Below are 20,779 nucleotides of genomic sequence, written 5' to 3'. Positions count from 1 at the left end.
GCCCAGTTCATGACAAGTGGCTTGCCAAATGCCATACACTCAATCAAGAATGAAAACAGAAGTAATACCCAGGTCTCTCAGATCTAGTCTCAGAAGACTATACTATCACTACAAGAATATGCAATTTAAAAAATTCTTGCCTTCAATTTTACATTTGCTGACTGAATAAATGTAAGCATGAACAGAACTTTCCATTTCTTATGTAACTTTCGACAGACACAATTTAGTAAATGACTTTAGGAGGAACAATCTACCATAAACAAGTGCTATATATAGACAGGGTTATCCATAGAGGAGTATGTGTCACAAGGCAAATCACCCTGTGAATCATCTTCTGCTCCCTCCCCTAATATTTTTGAATTAGGTGAAATGTAGTTTAAAAAGACTATTAATGGGAAAACTGCTAGGGTTAGAGAAGCCACAAAAGAGTCTTAGTGGTCAAGTCTATATAGACTGACACAGATTTACATACAGCTAAAGTTTTGATACTTTTTTTTTAAGCACAAGAATAATCACCATTCTTTCACATACTTCTGATAATTGATACGGGGTACAAATGATTCTGTCTAAAAGAACATAGGAAGCATTGCTAAGCATTATGAAATTTCAAGAAAGAATCTGAAGACTTTAGAAGCACAGATGGTCTTTTTATCAGTTATTGATCAATTCAAATTAAAAAAAGACTTTAAAGTGAAGAGAAAGGAATAGAGGAAAATACCTAGATCTATGCACCAAGCTATATACGCTGACAGAAGTGACTACATATAAAGAATAACAGTAGTGATGATCAGAAATTCACAGGAGACAAAAGCCAAGAAAAGAGCCAGCAGTAAAATCCAAGGCCTTAGATATCTACATACTAAAGTAAAAAGGATAGACAATAATCTGGATTAATTGGCAACATTCAGAGCTCTCTAAAGGTATAACAGGCTGCTTTGGGAGCTGGAGAGGATTCCCCCTAATTCGAGGTTTTCAGGCAAAAGCTGGATGACAAAAGTTGGGCATGTGGTAGAGGCAGGATTTTTGTTCAGATATGGTTTCTGCATGGTTTACCAGCTATGGTAAAGACTAAAACACACCTTTATTATTTGGGATTAATATGGCATATGGTGCTATGTAAAGTCATATCATCTCACAGAATCACACAATGAGATTTTGAAAAGACTGGTGGCTATTCAGTCCAATCCACAAACACACACAAAAAATCAACACTATATTACACCCAAAAGCAATCATTCAGTCTTTTCTTGGAGACCTTCAACCACCACTTCTTAAAGCAGCTGTTCTACCTGAATAGCTCTGTCAGAAAGTTTTCCTGATATCAAGACTAAATTTGCCTCTTAAAATTTCTACCTACTGTTCCTGGTTTCACCCTCTAGGCCCAAACAGGATGAATTCACTCCATCTTCCAAATAGCCCTTTATATACTTGAAGTTAGCTACCATAGGCCCCCCAAGCCTTCTCTTCTCTGTGCTAAATGTGCCCTGTTCCTTTAAACAATTCTCATATGACATGGAGTCAAGGCTCTTTGCCATACTGGTTGCCCTCCTCTGAACATGTGTCAGCTGATCAATGTCTTTAAACTGGTGTCCAAAACTGAACATAATACTCCATGAGGACTGATGAGGGCAGATTATAGTGAGACTATCACCTTTCTGTTCCTGAAAGCTATGTACCTCAATGAAGCCCAACATGGAATCAGCTTTTCTTGGCAGACCCACCACGTTGCTTTTGGTCAGGTCCACTAAAAACTCAAGCTCTTTTTCAGAACAACTACTATTTTACCAGGCCTGCCGCATCTTTGTACATGTAAGGCTTTTTTTTTTTTTGTACTTAGGTGTAAGTCTTTACATTTATCCTTACTGAATTTCATTTTACTAAATTCAACCTAATGCCACAGCCTGTAAAATGACTTTGTGATCCAGGTTATATCATCTAGTATGTTAGCTGTTTCTTCTAGCTTTCTATCATCTGCAAATCTGATGAGTACACCACAAATGCCTTTCTATAAATCACTGATCAGAATGTTAAACAGCGCAAGGCCATGCAGAGATCCTTGGAGTCTTTTACTGGACCCCCTGCCAAGTTGTCAATGAAGCATTAATACCTATAATTGACATTAACTGGCCATCCAACCAGTTTTGAATCTGAGTGTACGATGGTCTAATCTACATTTTTCCATAGTATCTTTAAGAATAGCTTGAAATACCTCTATCAAAAGCTTTGCTAAAATCAAGGTAAGTAGAATCCATGGCATTCCCCTCATCTGAAAGGTTAACAGTCCTGTCTGTCAGTAAAGAAAAGAGATTAGTCTGGCATAACATGTTCCTGATGAAACCATGTAGGGTCTTTTGCAATCACCGCTTCTCTTACTAGATGTTTATCAACCTTCTTTTTAATGACACATTCCAGAATTTTCTAAGGAAATAAAGTCAAGATTACTGGCCTATATTTTGTAGATTCTGTTCTCGTCTTTTTTGAAAATCAGTAGAACACACGCCCTTCTCCAATCTTATAGCATCTCTACCATTTTCCATGATCTTTCAAGTATCCCTGCAATGATTCACAAACACACCTGCTGGTTCTTTCGGGATCCAAGGATAGAGTTCATCTGGTGCAGGGGACTGGAATTTATCAAGGACACCTAGGAGCTGTCTTATTACCTCTTCACTTATCTTAGTGTCCATCCCCATCAATCATTTTTCTCCTCCCATTTCTAGTCCAAAGGCCAGGAAACAGAAGCAACAGAAGCAAAAGAAGCAAAAGAAGAATTAAGTACCTCTGCATTCTCATTACTGCCTGGACCATCATCCTGGCTACCTGACTCAAAGGTCTTTTTGCTTTTCTGATGCTCCTTTTTCTCAAAAGAGCTTAAACAACTCCATACCCAAATCAGTTATAGAGCTCCATTGTTTTTACCTTCATAACCTCTCTGCCATCTCCCACAGACCCACTTCTCTCCTCTCACATTGCTACTGCCCCAGGGTAGGGTTTATCTCCTCAGGCCTTAATTAATGCAATAGCCTACAGGAGAGGGTCTCCATATCTCAATTCAGGAAGTTAAACTTTTACTGAGTGCTTATGGTGTGTCAGGCAGTGTGCTAAGGGTTAGGGACACAAAGAAAGGTAAAGTCCCTGTTCTTGAGGCACTCACAATCTAATGGGGGAGAGAAGCAAAAACAAAAAACAACCTACATACAAATAAGCTACATGCAGAATAAACAGAATAGAATAGAATTCAGAGGGGTCAAGAAAAACTTCCTGTAGAAGATAAGATATTAGCTGGGACTTGAAAGAAAGCAGAAGGCAGAGATGAGGAGAGAGAAAATTTCAGATATGTGGGGATAGCCAGAGAAAATGCCTAGAGAGAGTTTCTTGTTTAGAGAAGAACAAAAAGGCCGATTTCACTGGGTCAAAGAGCATGTGAAGGAGTGCAAGGTGAGAGAAGGACGTAAGTTGTGAAGGGCTTTCAACGCCAACATAAAATTTTATATTTCATTCTGAAAGTGACAGGGAGCCACTGGAGTTTGCTGAATAGAGAGGCTGACATGGTCAGACTTGCAATTTATGAAAATCACTTTGGTAGGGGCAGCTAGGAGGTGCAGTGGATACAGCACCGGCCCTGGACTCAGAAGGACCTGAGTTCAAATCCAGCCTCAGACACTTGACACTTACTGGCTGTGTGACCCTGGGGCAAGTCACTTAACCCCACTGCCTAACCAAAAAAAAAAAAGAAAATCACTTTGGTGGCTGAATGGAGGATGGACTAGAGTTGGGAGAGACTTGTGGCAGGTAGAACAACCAGCTGACGATTACAACAGTCGAGGCATGAGTTCATGAGGGCCAGTACTAGAATGATGCCAGTATCAGAAGAGACAAGGGGAAACATTCAAGATACGTTGCAAAAGTGAAATCAATAGGCTTTAGTAATAGATTAGATACAGGCGGTGAGAGATAGTTAAGGAGTTAAGAATAACTCCTAGGTTGTGAGCATGAGAGACTGGGAGGAGGGTGTTCCCCTCTACGGTAATAGAGAAGGTAGGTAGAGAGTTAAGGGGGAAAGATAACGAGCTCTGTTTTAGACATGTTTGGTTTAAGATGACATTCAAGTTAAGATATCTGAAAGGTAGCTCAAGTCTCTTCCCACTCCAATCCATATTCCACTTAGCAGTCAAACTGATGTTTCTAAAATGCAGGTCTGACCATATCACATCCCTATTCAATAAACTCCAGGTGCTCCCTATTACCTCTAGAATAAAATATAAAATCCTCTATTTTGTTTTTAAAACCTTTCATAACTTGACTCTTCCTACCTTTCCAGTCTTCTTATACCTTACTACCATCCATGTACTGTGTGATCCTAATGATAATGGCCACCTTGCTATTCCTTACACACAAAACACCATCACCCAACTCTGAGCATTTTTACATGCTGTCCCCCATGCCTGAAACTCTCCTTCCTCATCTCTACCTCCTGGCTTCCTTCAAGTCTCAGCTAAAGTTCTACCTTCTGGAAAAAGCCTTTCCCAGTTTTTAAGCTTAGTGCCTTCTCTCTGACACAAAAACTGATTTACTCTGTATACATCCTGCTTGTACATAGTTGTTTTCATGCTGTCCATTAGACTGAGTTCCTTGAGAAGACAGACTGTTTTTTGTACTTTGTTTCCAGTGCTTACCACAGTGCCTGGCTCATAGCAGGTGCTTAATAATGGGCTAGATAACTCACTTTTTTGTTGATCTGGGCTTCCTTCACCAGTCTTAGCTCACTCTGAGCTTTAGTAGAGCTGAAACTATTTTCGTAGGTATGTGACACGTGCTTATACTTATCTTCTGTTACCTAGCTTTGCTTCCATATTCTGTACATTTCTTTAAAAAAAAAAAATCTAAGCTGCCTGGTGAGTTCCCTGTGCAACCACAACTATCTTTTCATACAAATTCCATTTTTCTTCCTCCCTGGAATTATTTCATTTGCCTCTTTTTTGCTCTTCTTGAACACCTTCTACCTTTACAGGGTGGTGAGGGGCCTTTCTCTATAGCATTTTAGTTCATGAAATTCTACCTATTCTTTCCTCTGAATTCTTAAAAATCTCCTTTCCTAAAATCTATAGTGCGTGTTTCCTATTGCCTCAAGGATCAAGTACAAAATGCTGTTTGGCACTGAAAGCCCTTAGTGATCTAGCTCCCTCCTACTTTTCCAGTCTTCCTGCACCATACTCTTTGATCTAGTAATATTGGCCTCCTGGCTGTTCTACAAATAAGACACTTCATCTCTTGGATCTAAGTATTTTCTCTGTCCCTCAAGCCTAGAATATTTTCCTTCCTCCATTCTGACTACTGACTTCCCTGGCTTCTTCTAAGCATCAAATAAAATCCCACCTTCTACAGGAAACCTCCCTAACCCTTCTTAATTACAATGCTTCCCTCTTTTAATTAATGTCTATTCATCTGATTTTACACACACACACACACACACACACACACACACACACACACACACACACACACGAGACTATCAGTAGAAGTTCTGATACTGCCATCACTTGGATTTATTTTAAATCTATTTATTCAGAACAGATAAGTAACGAAGTATTCTAGCAATTCAGAACAGATGAGTAATGAAGTATTCTAGCAAACAGAATATTTTGGTTAACTAAGAGATATTGTGGAAAAATAAATAATTTTAAAAGAATTAGTATATAGTTGTATCAGAACTATATTGTACATCAATTATTTCTGATGATTCAGAAGATACTTCAGAATCCTGTAGTATGCACATGTGTGATCATGCATGTACATACAAACAGAGGCTTAAGTTGCCACTTGCCACAATGGATATGCATGAAAGATGTGGTTTCTACATATGACATAACCTTTCCACTCACTGTACAGTGGACACAGTAATGGATTCAGAGGCATGGGGCCTATATTATAATCTAGGCTCTACGTCTTACTTAGTAGTTACATAATGTTGTCGTTCAGTTGTTTAGTCCTATCCACCTCTTTGTGACCCTGTGGACCCTACTGTCTATAGGGTTCTTTTGGTAAAGATACTGGAGTGGTTTGCCATTTCCTTCTCTCCACTGGCTTAAGGCAAACAGAGGTTAAGTGACTTGACCAGGATCACACAGCTAGTGTCTGAGGCCGCATTTGAACTCAGGTCTCCCTGACTCCAGGCTCAGCATTCTATCCACTGAGCCATTTAGCTATAATGCTGGGCATTTAAGATATCTGGTTCTCCATTTCCTCATTTGTAAAACAGGTAAATAGACTAGATTATATTTAAGGTCCTAACCCTTCCAGTTTTAAATTTTAGGATCCTACTCCTCATCCACCAAAACACAAATTTTATCTGAGGAGGAAATTTTAGGATTCAATTCCTACCTACCTACCCAGAGTCAGCAAACATTATTTTTCAAGTCAGAAGGTAGCAGCACATTCTTTCTGAACATCACAATTAAGAATCCCATCTTATCTTTAAGCAGGAAATAATCACGGGCAGAGGGCAGGTGGACATCTTGGTTATAGTGAATTAGAGCAATTAAAAAGCTATTTCCAATTCCAGGAAATAAGGATCACTGTAGGGAGAGATTTACCTTACTACAGATGGTTTTCATGTTGTGAAGCCTATCAAGTGACTCTTGCGGGTTTCCCAGGTACTGCTGAAGCTCTGCATGCAAAATCCTCATTGAGAAAGGCACCATTGAGCCTAAAATAAAAATTAAAAGTTGTTCAATTCTTTATTACCATGTATAATCCTTGAAGAAATTTCAACACATTTCTGTATTTGTGTGTGTGTGTGTGTGTGTGTGCGTGTGTGTGTATACACACATATGGATGGACAGATAGATAGATAGATAGATAGATAGATAGACAGACAGATTGATAACCAAGAGTGTGATGACAAAGTATTTTATTTACACCACTTCTTGAATGAAGTAGCTAACAGTACTAACTGCAAAAAAAATGTGTTCCATTTCAGTGTGGTATTTAGTCATTCAGTTATGTCCGACTCTTTGTGACCTTGTGGACCTTACCATGAGGTTTTCTTGGAAAAGATACTAGAGTGGTTTGTTATTTCCTTCTCTAGTGGATTAAGGCAAATACAAGTTAAGTGACTTGCCCTAGATCACACAGCTAGTAAGTGTCTGAGGTGGGATTTGAACTCAGGTTGCCTTGACTCTCAGCTCAGTGCTCTATCCACTGAGCCACCATTTCAATGTAGAGCTATGTAAACATTTTTCAGTAACCAATGATCAAAGTATACAAAGGTGGGCAGCTAGAGGGTGTAGTGGATAAAGCACTGCGCCCAAAGTTAGGAAAAATCTGAGTTCAAATCTAGTTTTAGACACTTCCTAGTTGTGTGATCCTGGCCAAGCCACTTATCCTTTGTTTGTCTCAGTTTCCTTATCTGTAAAATGAGGATAATAACAGCACCTACCTCCCAGGGTTGCTGTGAGGATCAATTAAGACATCTGTAAAAGCCCTTATCACATAGTAGATGCTATATAAATGCTTATTCCCTTCACCTTTTCTTTTATAGCACTGTTCTCAGATGCTGAAAAACAGAGAACACCACCAATGCCATCCAGAGTACTTCTTTGGCATAAAAAGTTTAATAACACTACCTCATCAATAGTAAACAACTATGTTCTGCTTCTTCACACACCCATTTAACTAGACAAACCCTTAAATACAAACTTGTTGCAAGTATAAACCTTGGGCAATTCCAAATAATTAAACATTATTTCCTTTCATTATATTGAAAAGACCTACCCAGAGGCTGGGTAGATAGGTTATATATATATATGAACAGGCTGAATACCATGATTTTGAAAGGCCTTCTGACATAAAATATCTCTTCCAGACAGGATTCCCAAGGTACTTGAAAAATTCAAGCAACTTGTACTAATTAAAATATTAGAAGGGGAACATATCAAGCCATTATTAATAACATATTATAAAATAATAACAACTAAATTCAATTCAAATTTGGGTTCTACGGGCCCAGCAAGGTCTTAAGAAATGGAATGCCACGTTAAGTTTTGATGAGGGGGAGAAATTCAGAGTATGTCCCATATGAGCGATGTGTGGCTACAGGAGCCCTAGGCACCAAGAAGACAGTGCAAGGAAATGAGTATGAATACCTATGGAAAAAAGTTCAGGACATGAAAGCTCTGAAAACAAGTTTTCCCAGTAATCAGTAACCACACTATTCCCCACTTTCCTGCCAACACTTATCTGAACTATTATTCAGGGCCTGTGGGTAATATTTGAGGACAGTGAGAGGGGAATGGCCCAGAGTGCTTATGATCATCACCATGGTCCTCCCTTTTTTTCCCCCCACTAGTAAGAGAGAGTGGTATTGAAAACTACACATACATGGGTATACTGAATTGATTAGATGCTTTTTTTCCCATCTGAGATTTGAATTCTTCCTGTACTACTCTACAGGGATAGGAATGCTTGTCAGAGAAGCCAGGGTGGCTGAATGGTATGCAAACTAACGGTGATTAACTCCAAGTATTTGCACATATGGATTTTCATAGCCACAGAATAAAATGAAAAAAGAACTGTTAAGGGGCCTTTCAGACAGTGGCTGATAATTGCTACTGGTGTGTGGCACCAAGATACTACCTGGTAGTAACAGAACCCATTCTGAGGCCAGTGCTGTAGCTCACACTGATCCTGAGACCAGACAGGCAAATGGTAAATGAGACCAAAGTGGGATTAAAGACTGGCCAATGCTGTAAGTCTTGTTAGGTCCATTACAATGTCATCTCCTTGAAATCAGGGACCATATTTTTGCCTTTCTTTGTATCCCAAGTACTTAGCACAATGCTTGGAACAGAGTTAATGCTTAATAAAAGCATGTTGACTGACTGGTGAGGTCAGGTAAGATGGCAGGGAGAATAATCTATCTTCTTGGCTTTTTTTCTATTTCTCCCTTATATATAAAGAAGATCCCAGGTAGATTCCAGAAATACAATCCATAACCATGACCTAGGTAACAGAGGAAGGAATGGACTGTGACACACAAATGTTTCTACAATTGTCCTTTTAATACCATCATGGAAACACTGGGAGGTGTTTGGGAGAGAGTTGTATACAATACCCCGTGAGGGGGAGTGTAATTTAATGGTTTTCTTTACAGTTTTGCTATCTTTAAAAATCATATAGCTGTGTGAAGGTGACTGCTTATGTAACATACACAGAGAGGACAGTACAATTGAGTGAGGAATCAAGGAAAGGTTGGTGTGGGAGGAATACTGAAAGGAGAACAAACAGCTTAGAACTGATTGTCCCAAATTGTGGACTTTCTGAAAAACAGAATAAACAAAGCTCAATGAATCCACAAGACAACAGTCAAAAAACTGAGTAAACAGAAGAAAATGTAAGTTATCTACTGTGAAAACCAACTAATCTAGCAAAAGTTTAAAGAGAGGTAATTTAACAATCATTACACTCCCTGAAATCCATGACCAAACAAAATATCTGGAGACCATATTTCAAGAAATTATAAAATGAAAAATGGCTAGAACTATTAAAACCAGAGGGCAAAGGGAAAACGGGAAACCCCACTTACCATCTTCTAAAAGAAAGCCCAAATTGAAAATACTCAGAAATATGAGAGCCAAAATACAGATCTTCCAAGTCAGAATAAATACTCAAAACAGGCAGAGAGAAAAAGTTAAAAGTACCAAAGGACCATAATTACAGTGACTTAAGATTTGGCAGCAAATACCATAAAAAAGAAGAAATCTCTAAATGCAATCTTCCAAAAGACAAAAGATAAAGATAACCAACTATAACTTAATCCTGCAAATCTTAGTATAATCCAAAAGAAAGGGCAAAGGATCTTTAACAGAATAGAGGACTTCTGAACATTAATGATTAAAAAGAAGAGGAGAGTTAAGTAAAAATTTTGAAATGCAAACAAAGGAATCAAGAGAAATCTACAATGGTAAATATATATATGACCAATTCAAAGGGGATAAATGATGATGAAGTGTTTTCATTATAATAAGGAGAGAAGAGACAAGTGATCCTTCATAATCTTAATGTTTTCAAAGGTCACAAACAGAGATAAATAAGATAAAAACAGTTCCTGGTTGTGCTTTTATTCAATTTTGTTGGTTTTAAGAGAGGAAAGAAAAAGGAGTAGAAAAGGAATACATCAAGGAAGAAGGGGAGTTCCGCTTACAGAAGCCAAGATAGCACAGTAAGAAATAAGTTGCTCTCACCCTCCCTTGTTGACCTCTGAAAGCCCAGAAAATATCACCCCAGGAAAAACCCCAGAACAGCTGAATGAGCAGAAAGACAGTGCAATGGTCTTGTAAGCCCACAAAGCTTGGGGGATTAATGGGAAAAGCCCCTCTCACTCTGGGGGTGGGGGGAGTGGGAGCAGTACAGAACAGGAGGTGTCCCAGCAAGCTAGTGAAAAGCCTCAGCATACCGGGGGAGATCCTGAACTCCAGGGTGGTGGAGCAGGCAAGCACCAACACCAGGACCCTTCAGTATGGGCAGGGGAACTGGTGGACACCAGATTGGAAAACCACCATGTGCCACGGTATTCTCAGGCAGCCAAATCTCCTGGTACCTCAGTAAAACTTTGGAAGCACAACTTGAAGAGGTAAAGCTCCAGGCTGAGAGACATCCTCCAGCAGCAAAACATCCCTGTGCAAGGCATGGGTGAGCAAGTGTCCCACCAGGGACCAGACTCCCCATCCCTATCCCTAGAGCTCCAGTGTTGCTGATTCCAGCCCAACACCAGGTAAGCTATGAGAATCCTACAGCCTCCAAATGCCAGCACACAAAGCCTGTGACCAGGCCCCAGGCTCTCAGCACAAGAAGCTTGGGTCAGTGCCCCCTCCTCTCCAGCAGGAAGCTCAATTTTTTTTAAAAGTCAGGAAATAAGCAAACACCATGAGAAAAAAAAATGTATAATAACCACAGATTCTTATTATAGAGACAGGGAAGATCAAGGCAGAAATTCAGAAGAGGACAACACTGTCAATATACCCGCATTCGAAACCTCAAAAGGAAATATGAACTGGTCTCACACCCAAAAAGCCTTCTTGGAAGAGCTCAAGAAGGATTTTAAAAGTCAGATAAGAGAGAGAGAAGAAAAATTGGGAAAATAAATGAGAGGTATGCAAGAGACAGTCAATAGCTTGGAAAAGGAAGGACAAAAATTAACTGCAGGAAACAAGTCCTTAAAAAACACAATTGGCCAAATGGAAAAAAAGTGTATTGAAAAAAACAAGTTCCTAAAAAATACAACTGGCCAACTGGAAAAAAATTACACTGAAGAAAACAACTGCTTAAAAAGCAAAATTGGTCAAATGGAAAATGAGGCACAAAAACTCACTGAAGAGAACTCCTTAAAAAGTAAAATGGGCCAAATGGAAAAGGAGATACAAAATCTAATAGAAGAAAACAAATTGTTAAAAATTAGAACTGGGCAAGTAGAAGCTAATGACTCTATGAAAGAGCGAGAATCAGTCAAACAGAAACAAAAGAACAAAAGAAATAGATGAAAATGTAAAATACCTCATTGGCAAAACAACTGACCTGGAAAATAGATCCAGGAGACAATTTAAAAATTATTGGTCTACCTGAAAACCATGATGAAATAAAGAGCCTGGCCAGCACCTTTTAGGAAATCATCAAGGAAAATTGTCCTGATAGAAAGAATCCACCCATCACCTCCTGAAAGAGATCCCAAATTGAAAACGCCACAGAATATAGTAGGCAAATTCTAAAATTACCAGGTCAAAGAGAAAATACTGCAAGCAGCCATAAAGAAACAATTTAAATATCATGGAACCACAGTCAGGATTATGCAGGACTTTGTAGCTTCTACATGAAAAGATCAGAGGGTATGGAATAAAATATTCCATAAGGCAAAAGAGCATGGATTACAACCAAGGATCAACTACTAAGAGAATTAAACTCAGGTCCTCCTGACTCCAGGGACTGTGCTCTATCCACTGTGCCACCTAGCTGTCCCAACAACAACATATCATTAATAAAGGCAAACTGTTTACATCCCTACAAGGGAAAAAGACACTTGTAACTCTTAAGAACTGTAATGTCATTACAACATTTAAAAGTGGGCATACTTAGAGGGTGTGGGTTTAAAGTAACTTTGATGTGATGGTAAAAATAAGTGGTGAAAAGAGATCATACTGGGAGAAAAAGAAAGGAGGAAGCAGACAAGAATAAGTTACATCACATGAAGAGGCACAAAAACCAAATACAATAGGGGAAAGAAGGGAGGGAGATGAGCACTGTTTGAACCTTATTCTCATTGGATTTGGCTCAAGGAGGGAATAACCATCACTTAGGTATAAGAAATCTAACTTACCCTATAGGAAGTAGAAAGAGTAAAGGGAAAAGAAAAGGGAGGTAGATAATAGAAGGAAGGGCAGACTGAGAGAGGCAGTGGTTGAAAGCAAAACTCTACTGAGGAGGGAAAGGGAAAAAGGAGAGGAAAAAAAGCATATACAAGGGAGGAAGGGAATAGGATGGAGAGGAAGATACTGATAAGTAATCATAACTGTGAATGTGAATGGGATGAACTCTCTCATAAAATGGAAATGGATAGCAGAATGGATTAAGAACCATAAACCTACAATATGTTATCTACAGAAAACACATTTGATGCAGATGGATACACACAGAGGAAAGATAAAATGCTGGAGCAGAATATGCTTCAGCTGAAGTAAAAAAAGCAGGGGTATGGGCAGCTAGGTGGCGCAGTGGATAGAGCACCAGCCCTGAAGTCAGGAGGACCTGAGTTCAAATTGGGCCTCAGACCAAACACTTAACACTTACTAGCTGTGTGACCTGGGACAAGTCACTTAACCCCAATTGCCAAAACAAAAAAACAAACAAAAAAAAAGCAGGGGTAGCAATCCTGATCTCAGACAAAGCAAAAGCAAAAATAGATCTAATTAAAAGAGATAAGGATGGAAACTATATCCTACTAAAAGGTACCATAGATAATGAAGTAATATCATTACTAAACATATACGCACCAGGTGGTATAGCAGCCAAATTCTTAAAGGAGAAGTTAAGGCAGATACAGGAAGAAATAGATAGCAAAACTATACTAGTGGGGTACTTCAACATCTCCCTCTCCAAACTAGATAAATCTAATCACAAAATAAACAATAAAGACGTTAAGCAGATCAATAGAATTTTAGAAAAGTTAAATGTGGTTGACCTCTGAAGAAAACTCAATGGGGACAGAAAGGAATATACCTCTTTCTCAGCAGGACATGGCACTTAGACAAAAACTGACCATGTACGAGTACATAAAAACTTCACAATCCAATACAGAAAGGCAGAATTATTAAATGCATCATTTTCAGATCATGATGCAATAAAAATTACATGTAATAAAGGGCCATGGAAAGACAGAATAATTGGAAACTAATTGGAAAAATTAATGGGAAACTAAATAATCTAATCCTAAAGAATGAGTGGGTCAAACAACAAATCACAGAAACAATCAATAACTTCATCCAAGAGAATGACAATAATGACACAACATACCAAACTTACGGGATACAGTGAAATTGGTCCTTAGGGGAAGTTTTATATCTCTAAATGCTTATATGAATAAAATAGAGAAAGAAAAGATCAATGAATTGGGCATGCAACTAAAAAATCTAGAAAAGGAATAAATTGAAAATCCCCAGTTAAATACTAAATTAGAGATTCTGAAAAGCAAAGGAGTGATTAATAAAATTGAAATTAAGAAAACTATTAAGGGCAGCTAGGTGATGCAGTGGATATGGCTCTGGCCTTGGAATCAGGAGGACCTGAGTTCAAATCTGACCTCAGACACTAGACACTTACTAGCTGTGTGACCTTGGGCAAGTTACTTAACCCCAGTTGCCTCACCAAAAAGAAACAAACAAAAAAAAACCCCCACTATTGAATTAATAAATAAAACTACGAGCTAGTTTTATGAAAAAAAAAACCCACAATAAAATAGATAAACCTTTGGTTAATTTGATTGGAAAAAAGAAAGAAAAAAACTGAATTACCAGCATCAAAAATGAAAAGGGTGAATATACCACCGATGAAGAGGAAATCAAAACAATAATTAGGAACTATTTTACCCAACTGTATGTCAATAAATTTGTCAATCTTAGTGAAATGGATGAATATTTACAAAAATATAAATTGCCCAGATAAACAAAAGAGGAAGTAAAATACTTAAATAACCCCATCTCAGAAAAAGAAATTAACAAGCCATGATGAAACTCTAGGAAAAAATCTTCAGGGCCAGATAGATGTACAAGAGAATTCTATCAAACATTTAAAGAACAATTAATTCCAATACTACATATACTACTTTGGAAAACAGGCAAAGAAGGAGTCTTACCAAATTCTTTTTATGATACAAATATGGTGCTGATAATTAAATTGGGAAGAGTCAAAACAGAGAAAGAAAATTATAGACCAATTTCTCTAATGAATATAGATGCAAAAATTTTAAATAAAATATTAGCAAAAAGATTATAGCAACTTATCACAAGAATAATACGCTATGACCAGGAAGGATATATGCCAGGAATGCAGCGCTGGTTCAATATTAGGAAAACTATCAGCATAATTGATCATATCAACAACACAACTAACAAAAACCTTACATGATTATCTCAATAGATGCAGAAAAAGCTTTTGACAAAATACAACACCCATTCCTATTAAAAACACTAGAAAGCATAGGAATAAATGGAGTCTTCCTTAAAATAATAATAGCATCTCTAAAACCTTCAGCAAGCATTATATGTAATGGGGATAAGCTACAAGCATTTCCAATAAGATCAGGAATGAAACAAGGATGTCCATTATCACCACTGCTGTTTAATATGGTACTAGAAACATTAGCTTTAGCAATAATAAAAGAAAAAGAAATTCAAGGTATTAGAATAGGCAAAGAAGAAACAAAGCTATTACTCTTTACAGATGATATGATGATATACTTAGAGAATCAAATTTAAAAAACTGAAATAATGAACTTCAGCAAAGTTGCAGATTATAAAATAAGCCCACATAAATCATCAGCATTTCTATATATTACCAACAAAGACCAACAGCAACAGATAGAAAGAGAAATTCCATTTAAAGTTACTGTAGACACTATAAAATATTTGGGAGTCTACTTGCAAAAAAAAAAAACCAGGAACTATATGAACACAATTATAAAACACTTTTCACACAAATAAAGTTAGACCTAAATAAATGGAAAACCATCAGTTGCTCATGGGTAGGCCGAGCTAATATAATAAAAATGATAATTCTACCTAAGTTAATGTATTTATTCAGTGCCATACCAATCAAACTATCAAAAAATTATTTTATAGAGCTAGGAAAAATAAAAGCAAGATTCATCTGGAAGAACAAAAGGTCTACAATATCAAAGGAACTAATGAAAAGAAATACTAGGGAAGGTGGCTAGCTGTTCCAAATCTTAAATTGCATCCTAAAGTAGCAATCATCAAAACTTAGTACTGGTTAAGAAATAGAGTGATGGATTAATGGAATAGGTTAGGTACACAAGAGATACAGTAGTCAATTACTACAGTAATCTACTGTTTGATAAACCCAAAGACCCCTATTTCTGGAATAAGAACTCACTATTTGACAAAAACTTCTGGGAAAACTGGAAAAAAGTATGGCAGAAACTAGGCACAGACTAACATCTTATACCATATACAAAAATAAAGTCAAAATGGGTACATGATTTAGATATAAAGGCTGATATTATAAGTAAACTGGGAGAGCAAGGAATAGTTTAGTTATCAGATTTATAGAGAACAGAAGAATTTATGAACACACAAGAGATGGAGAACATAACGAAATGCAAAATGGATAATTCTGATTACATTAAATTGAAAAGATTTTGCACAAATAAAGCCAATGCAAACAAGATTAGGAGGGAAGCAGAAAACTGGGAAAGAATTTTTACAAACAGTTATCTCTGATAAAGCCCTCATTTCTAAAATATATAGAGAATTAAGTCAAATTTATAAGAATACAAGTCATTCCCCAATTTAGAAATCATCAAAGGATATGAACAGGCAGTTTTCAAATGAAGAAATTAAAGCTACTAATAGTCACATGAAACAATGCTCTAAATCACTGTTAATTAGAGAAATGCAAATAAAAATAACTCTGAGGTACCATATCACACCTATCAGATTGACTAACATGACAAAACAGGAAAACAATAAATGTTAGAGATGTGGGAAAACTGGAACACTAATGCATTGTTGGTGCAGTTGTAAAATGATCCAACCATTCTGGAGAGCAATTTGGAACTATTTCCAAAGGGCTATAAAAATGTGCATAGCCTTTGACCCAGCAATACCACTTCTAGGGCTGTATCCCAAAGAAATCATACAAATGGGAAAAGGACCCACAGGCACAAAAATATTTATAGCCGTTCTTTTTGTGGTGGCCAAGACTTGGAAATTGAGGGGATGGCTATCATTGGGGAATGGCTGAACAAGCTGTGGTATATGAATGTAATGGAATGCTATTGTTTTATAAGAAATAATGAGCAAGCAAACTTTAGAAAAACCTAAAAAGTCTTATATGAAATGATGCTGAGTGAAGTGAGCAGAACAGGATAACACTGTACACAGCAATAGCCATGCTGTGTGATGACTAATATTGACAGACTTAGCTCTTCTCAGCAATACAAGGATCTAAGACATCTCTAAAGGCCTTGTGATGGAAAATGCTACCCACATCCAAAGAAAGTTTGAATGCAGATCAAAGAATACTATTTGCTATTTTTTTTTCTTTTGTTGTATTTTGTTTCCTCTTTCTGGTGGTTCCTCCTATTGGTTCTAATTCTTATCTACAACATCACTAATGTGCAAATATGTTTAATAGGAATAACTATGCATAGCCTATATCAGACTGCACTCTCCATTTAAAACTCAAAAGTTTATGGAAGTGATTGTTGGTAATTCAAAATAAATTAATTAAAAATTAAAAAAAAACAAATGCAGAAAAGAAATATTAAATACATTATTTGCTGATTATAATACAACAAAACTATCAATAAAAATTATTTGACCTATTCAAATTTAAAAGACTAAATAATTTAATACTAAAAATTAGATTGAAAAACATCATAAAAATAAGGTGATTTAATTAAGAGAAATGACAATAATGAAACAAAACAACAAAACTTTTGAGATACAGCCAAAGCAGTATTCAGAGAAAATTTTTTATTTCTATATAATTTCATTATGAAGAGAATGCATCTAAAAGGTTATAAAAGTAACACAGGATCATAAAACTAGAATTATAAAAACTCAAGAGTTGGCAAGTATATTAGAATTTCTAGTCCAACACTTACCTGAACAATAATCCCCTCTATTGTACATGAATGCCCTCTGTACACGAAGAACAAATTATTGACATAACATCATTTCACCAAAAACAAAACACCCAAACCCAAAATAACCTTCATTTTAAGAAGCAGACTAATAATCAAATTAATTACAAGATCACAAAGTACTAGTGGACAGAGAAAAAGGACAAAAAGGTTCTACTACAGGATCCACATTGAATATAAAACCTTAATCTTGTATATGCCCTCTTCTTTTCACGTGTAAAATACTTCTCTTCTTGATATTGTCTCATCTCTAGGTTTTCAAGACATTGCTCACTTTTGTTTCTTCTCCAAACTGTCTGACCACTCCTTCTCAGTCTTCTTTGTAGTATTTTCCTCCAGTTTATGTTTGCTAAGCATAAGTGTCTCCCAAGTCTGTCCACAGCCCTTTTTTCTTCTCTCTATTCTGTCTCCTTGTTGATCTCATCAGCTGAGAAGGATTCAATCATCATCTTTATGCAGATGATTCTCAGATCTATTTATTCAACCCTAACCTTTCTCTTGATCCCTAGTCACTTGTCTTCCACTGCCTATTAGACAACTTGTATTGGAGGTCCTACAGACATCTAAACTCAACATATTCAAAACTGAATGTATTCTCTTTCCCAGTTACTGATAAAGACATGATTATCCTTCCAATGACCCAGGCTTATATCTTCAACTCCTCATATCCAATCTGTTGCCAAGTTCTGTTGATTCTACCTTCAGGTCATCTCTCATATATAGTACCATATCTCCTCTGACATAGATATTACTCTGGTGCAAGACCTCATCACCTCACATTTAGATTATTGCAACATCCTGCTGGCTGGTCTCCCTGCCTCAAATTTCCCCACTCCATCCTATTGTTCATTCAGTTGCCAGTGACTTTCCTCAAGTATAGGTCTGTCCATGTAATCCTCCTAATCAAACTCCAGAAGTTCTTTACTATTTATGGGATCAAATATAAAATCCTGTTTCACTTCTAAAGCTTTTTGTAAGCTGGTCCCATCCTACCTTTCCAGTTTTCTTATACTTTACTCCCTTCTATACAATTTATGATTCAGTGACAATGGCCTCTTAATTGTTTCTTGCATATGACAGTCCATCTCCTGACTCCATGCCTTTTGACTGACTGTTCCCTCCATGCCTGTAATTCTTATTTATCTCTACTTCCTAGCTTCCTCCAAGATTCAGTTCAAATCCCACCTTCTGAAAGAAGGCTTTTTTGGTATCCATCAATGTTTGTACCTTCTCTTAATTATTACCTCTAAAATATATCTATACCCATATACATACACACACACATACGGATAGTTTTATATCTGTATATCCATATCTTGTAAGCATGTAGTTGTTTGTATATGGCCTCAGAATGTGAGCTTCTTGATGTCTGGGACTGCTTTGTTTTTCTTTGGACCCCCAGCACTTAGCATAGTGTCTACTACATAATAAGAGCTTAATAAATGTTTGTTGATTTGACTTGTTGATTTAAACAGGAATATAATAAGTACATAATCCTACTCACTTCATAAAGATGTTGTGTTTTTAAATGAATTAAGGAAATGCTTTGAATCCTCTGCAGAAGAAACATTATTTAAATCCAAAATATTACCACTAGCGTTAATGCTAAAAGATATACAGAAAACAAAATATGAAAATAATATTGAAGTAATTCATTCTCTCTATTTATATAACCTTAGAGGAATTTATCTAGGAGAACAGCAAGAAATCAAATTTTTTTTAATATCCTCTATACATTCTCTTGTTCAAAGAATAATGTGAAGTGTGTTTTCCTTCACAGAGAGAGGAAGAGGAATAACTGTTCTTGAAATCCTATGACAGAAGGATGTTGAGAAAGACCTTGAAATTAGAATAGTGGCAATACTAAGCTACTAAAAAAATTCACCTAAGGAGAATGGTGAACGTTTTAAAAAAATTCAAATGACTCTTAAGAGGTGACAAAGGTATATCATGATATTTTCATGACTTTGGCATTATGGAGCTCTAAAATTTAGGTAAATTGCATCAAACTGAGCACAAAAGATAATAAAACTAAAGACTAAAATGTAATATAATTCTACTGACTTGTCAATAAAGTCTCTACTTAAATGAAGGTAAAAAGCCAATACATTGCTTTTCTGATTGATCAAATGAATCACAGAAAGTGCTGATTTTGAACATTTATCCAACTTAACAATTCAAGGAGAATTTTAATCTGAGTAATTCAACTCTGATTTGATACATCTGATGACACTATGCTGGTAAGGTATGTCCTTCAAATTTCTTTACAATGTCAAAGGAAGACATCAATATGTACACCTACTTCAAAAGATACAGGATCTTACTGATGTGTGTTGCCTCCGATGATATTGAATGAAACTTATATATGACTTTTGATTCCAGAGATCTCTTATCTATCTTCTCTCATAAAGCTACCATACAAAATCTTTTGACATTATGGGGGTACCAGTGCAGCACTCAGGTTGTTCCTTGCTCTACCTACATTCGCTAATATATCTCCTTTTGTGATTATATATTTCCCAAATGTCATCTTTTATTCTACTTCTTAATGTGTAAGTCATTACTTGTAACAGGCTGAAGTATATCATGCCATGTATATATCTCTTAGTATATGGCCCTTCAGGTCACCTGAAATCTTGACTCTGTCCTGGACTGTCCTTTCATCTTTCTCTCTACTTTCTTCCTGGGTGATCAGCTCATATGGTCTTAATGATCACCTCTATGCAGATCACTCCCAAATCTATACATCCAACTCTCATTTCCCTCCTTAACTAGGTCTCATAATACCAACTGCCTGCTGGCATTTCTGTCTGAATGTTCTACAAGTACCTCAGACTCAATTTGTTCAAAATAGAGCTCATATTTTCCCCTAAACCCATCTCTCCTGCTCCAAACTCCACACATGCCACCTCCAAAGATGTAGCATCAGCTGAGAACTTCAGTGGTCATGATGCAAGAAATCACTAAATTTGTATATACTTTGTTTTTCCTCATTCTATCCTCTTGTACCGATATTTCACAACTAAAAAGCAGGAAATGGGAAAGGAGGTGATGGAATTGTGTGGGTAAGTTGTTAAAGGCAAGGATGAACCCAAAAGATGCAGCTACTTTGGTAGGGGCATGATAACAGCAACTAAGCAGCTGTGGATAGCCAAAGTCAGGAAGATTAAGTTCAAATCCAGCTTCAGACACTAGCTGTGTGACTTTGGATAATTTGGCTGACTCCTATTGGCCTCAGTTTCCTCAAGCACTTAGCACAGTGTCTAGCACACAGCACAATGCTATCTAAATATTAGCTTTTGTTGTTGTTGTTAAATTGTTCAGTCATGTCTAACTCTCTGTGATACC

The 20,779-nt window shown here is 36.9% G+C and overlaps 1 protein-coding gene across 2 annotated transcripts in view; it reads right to left on the bottom strand.

The window, feature by feature from the left end:
• The window catches only part of TRAPPC12 (trafficking protein particle complex subunit 12), a 196,469-nt gene that overhangs the window by 86,239 nt on the left and 89,451 nt on the right, over positions 1-20,779 (bottom strand). For both annotated transcript variants that reach the window (XM_078149747.1, XM_020965826.2), the window contains exon 6: positions 6,594-6,706. In XM_078149747.1, coding sequence (XP_078005873.1) covers positions 6,594-6,706 — 113 coding nt within the window. The remainder of the gene's footprint in view (positions 1-6,593; positions 6,707-20,779) is intronic.

This window comes from Phascolarctos cinereus, unplaced genomic scaffold (assembly GCF_003287225.1).
Source record: "Phascolarctos cinereus isolate Bilbo 61053 unplaced genomic scaffold, phaCin_HiC Scaffold_2;HRSCAF=192, whole genome shotgun sequence".
Taxonomy (NCBI): Eukaryota; Metazoa; Chordata; class Mammalia; order Diprotodontia; family Phascolarctidae; genus Phascolarctos; species Phascolarctos cinereus.
This window is presented reverse-complemented; position numbering and strand designations above follow the sequence as displayed.